At 40.5% G+C, this 2495-nt stretch overlaps 1 protein-coding gene across 1 annotated transcript in view; it reads right to left on the reverse strand.

Annotated features, from left to right (window-relative positions):
• The window catches only part of FXN (frataxin), a gene marked incomplete at its 5' end in the record, with an annotated part of 8307 nt that extends 6889 nt beyond the window's left edge, over positions 1-1418 (reverse strand). Inside the window, one exon of the mRNA XM_008942835.1 lies at positions 1330-1418. Coding sequence (XP_008941083.1) covers positions 1330-1418 — 89 coding nt within the window. The remainder of the gene's footprint in view (positions 1-1329) is intronic.
• Between the last annotated feature and the right edge of the window lie 1077 nt (positions 1419-2495).

Below are 2495 nucleotides of genomic sequence, written 5' to 3' on the forward strand. Positions count from 1 at the left end.
AGCATAGCAAGATCATTAACTGGGAAGAAACACTAACCATGAAACGATCATATAAAACAAGTAGTAATTTTTCTTAAGGTAACGTGGGTGACAATCCACCTTACAAATGGAGGCAGAATTTTGAAACCTTGGTAGCAGAGATCCCTTAGTTGGAGAACATCTACTTCCTTCCTTAGGTACACTGACCCCTGTGTATCAAGAAGTCACAATTACATTTCAAAACAAGGCATTTTCATGAAAGGACTTTGTAACAAATTACTTAGTTTTGAGCTGTATAAATAGAGGCAAGCACCTCTGGCTTAAGAAACATATGTCACTTGACTCTAAGAAACTCACTGTAGCTATAAGCAGTTTTGAAACATCAGCATCACATGCCATGTCTGTGTGCAGCATTTGGCTCTCCAACTGGAGTTACCAACACTACCCGGTAATTAAGCGTTGTTTGAAGTGATTATGAGCTAATACCACCTTTTTCAGAGAGTCTCAAAGCACCCTTGTAGCCATTACATAAGGCTTGGAGCACTGGTGAGACTGCTTCTGCTACTCTCTTTAAGTATGTAGAAAAAGTTAGTGGGAACAATGTATGGATAAGTTTAATTGGCCAAATGTAATTAAATCATGTGAGTTTTTCCACTCACATCAGCGTCAATTTTTAAGTGAGCACAAAGGTGGGTACGTCTATCAGACAGTGCAGTGAAATAATTTTAGTTTTCGTTAGTGGGTATGGCAATGCAACAGCTACTGTGACCCACAGTGACTCAGCATCTTTCAGTTGATGATGTAGAACACAACTTTTAAAAAAAGTTTCTTATTAGATCTAGTTACTGAAATATGCTCCATGCCACTTCTGTGGGGGACACCCCAGAAACACCAACGGGCATGGAGAATGGAAAGCCTTAGGATTACACAGGATTCCTACACTGGCTGAGGGTGCAGTTCAGGTACTCCACGGTAAGAGTAATTTCAGGCAACTGCACAATCCTCCACTGAGCCTCCAGCTGCTGCATCAGGAGCAGAGAAGTCTCTGACAGGCATTGTGTCACACCACATCTCTGCATGCAAGCAGAAATTTCATGTACCCTGAAATACATGAAATGGTGCTAGACACCTATGTTTAGGTACATGAACTACTTCCTAAGTGATTTCCCAAGTGTAAGCACACAAAATGCTTTTTGATAAAACTGTAGTTCTCTGGTACACCACCATATCAACTTTCTATTAGTTTGGTAGTCTTACTATGAAACAGGTAAGACAGATAAACCATGTCTAGAAATTGTTTTAAAATGCAGAGACGATATTTTTGTATTAAAAACTCGCAACAAAATTTACCTTGTGTCATTCAGGGTTCCTGCACTTCTTAAATTCATGAACCGAACAGTCTTGCTCTTCACCTCTGGGGCATATTGTAATTGCTGTTGAAAGTAAGTGTAAGTATAATGGAATTAAAAGTTAAAGCACAAAGAAATATAACTTACATGTTTGTTGCATAAATTAAATAAATCCTTGAAGACCTTTCCATTCCCCTCAGGTAAAACATTCATATTCTACATCACAGAGCTGATACAGAAAGAATTACACAGCTCTAGTCCTTGAATGATTGAGTCAATCTAAAATATCCTTGTCTCCTGCTGCAAACTAATTCAAAAAAATAAGAGAATTTTACTGACAGAGTAGTGAACTAGGAAAGAAAAGAGCTGTTTTCTGTTGCCCTAGCACAGAATTATTGAGCAGTTTCAAACAACTGTTGTAAGCCACTATTTTCACAAGTATCCACTACTCAAATGCTTTATTGTCAGCAGCTTGTGTCCCTCTGTTAAAAGCCACAAATCCTCCCGAATAAAGCCCCGAAGTCTCCTGACTTACAAACAATTTAACATCACACTTGATATTACAGGTCTCTTCTGTAAAACAAGCTGTTTAATTTCTACTCTATCTTCTGTTTAAAAGGAGCTTTAAAAAACAAATCAGATTTACAGAAAACCTCTATCAACACCACATTAGCAATATAAGACAAGAGACCAAAATGGGCAGCCCCTTTGAGGGGAAGCAATACACCAACAGGGATAAAGTTGATTCTCCAGTCTAACAGACCAGCAGAAGCATTTATGCTGTCCATTAAGACAAGAAGACAGTGTTCTTGCTATTTCCTTCTTAACCTGGGCTCTGAAGAGGTACGGTTTTAGATGGATGGTAAGACAGCACTTGTGATTGCCTTTTGCATACCTGCACAAGGTAACTTGAAAAGCAGGTAACGTTTAAAAAATATCCGTGACAGCTCCTCTCCAAGCACCCGCAAGAGCAAACCACAAGAACACCCCCCTCACTGTTCTGTTAATGCAGAGCCACGACACGGACGTAAGGACAGAGGACAGCAAACTCCCGGTAGCACCACGAAGACGCGGGCTGACAAAACACCCACTGGTGCCCGCAGGGTTTGGGCCGCGCCCTTTAGCATTCCACCCAGGCTCAGAAGCTACCTGACCGCAGCTACCGCA

This window comes from Merops nubicus, unplaced genomic scaffold (genome assembly GCF_000691845.1).
Source record: "Merops nubicus isolate BGI_N331 unplaced genomic scaffold, ASM69184v1 scaffold47396, whole genome shotgun sequence".
In the NCBI taxonomy this organism is placed as follows: Eukaryota; Metazoa; Chordata; class Aves; order Coraciiformes; family Meropidae; genus Merops; species Merops nubicus.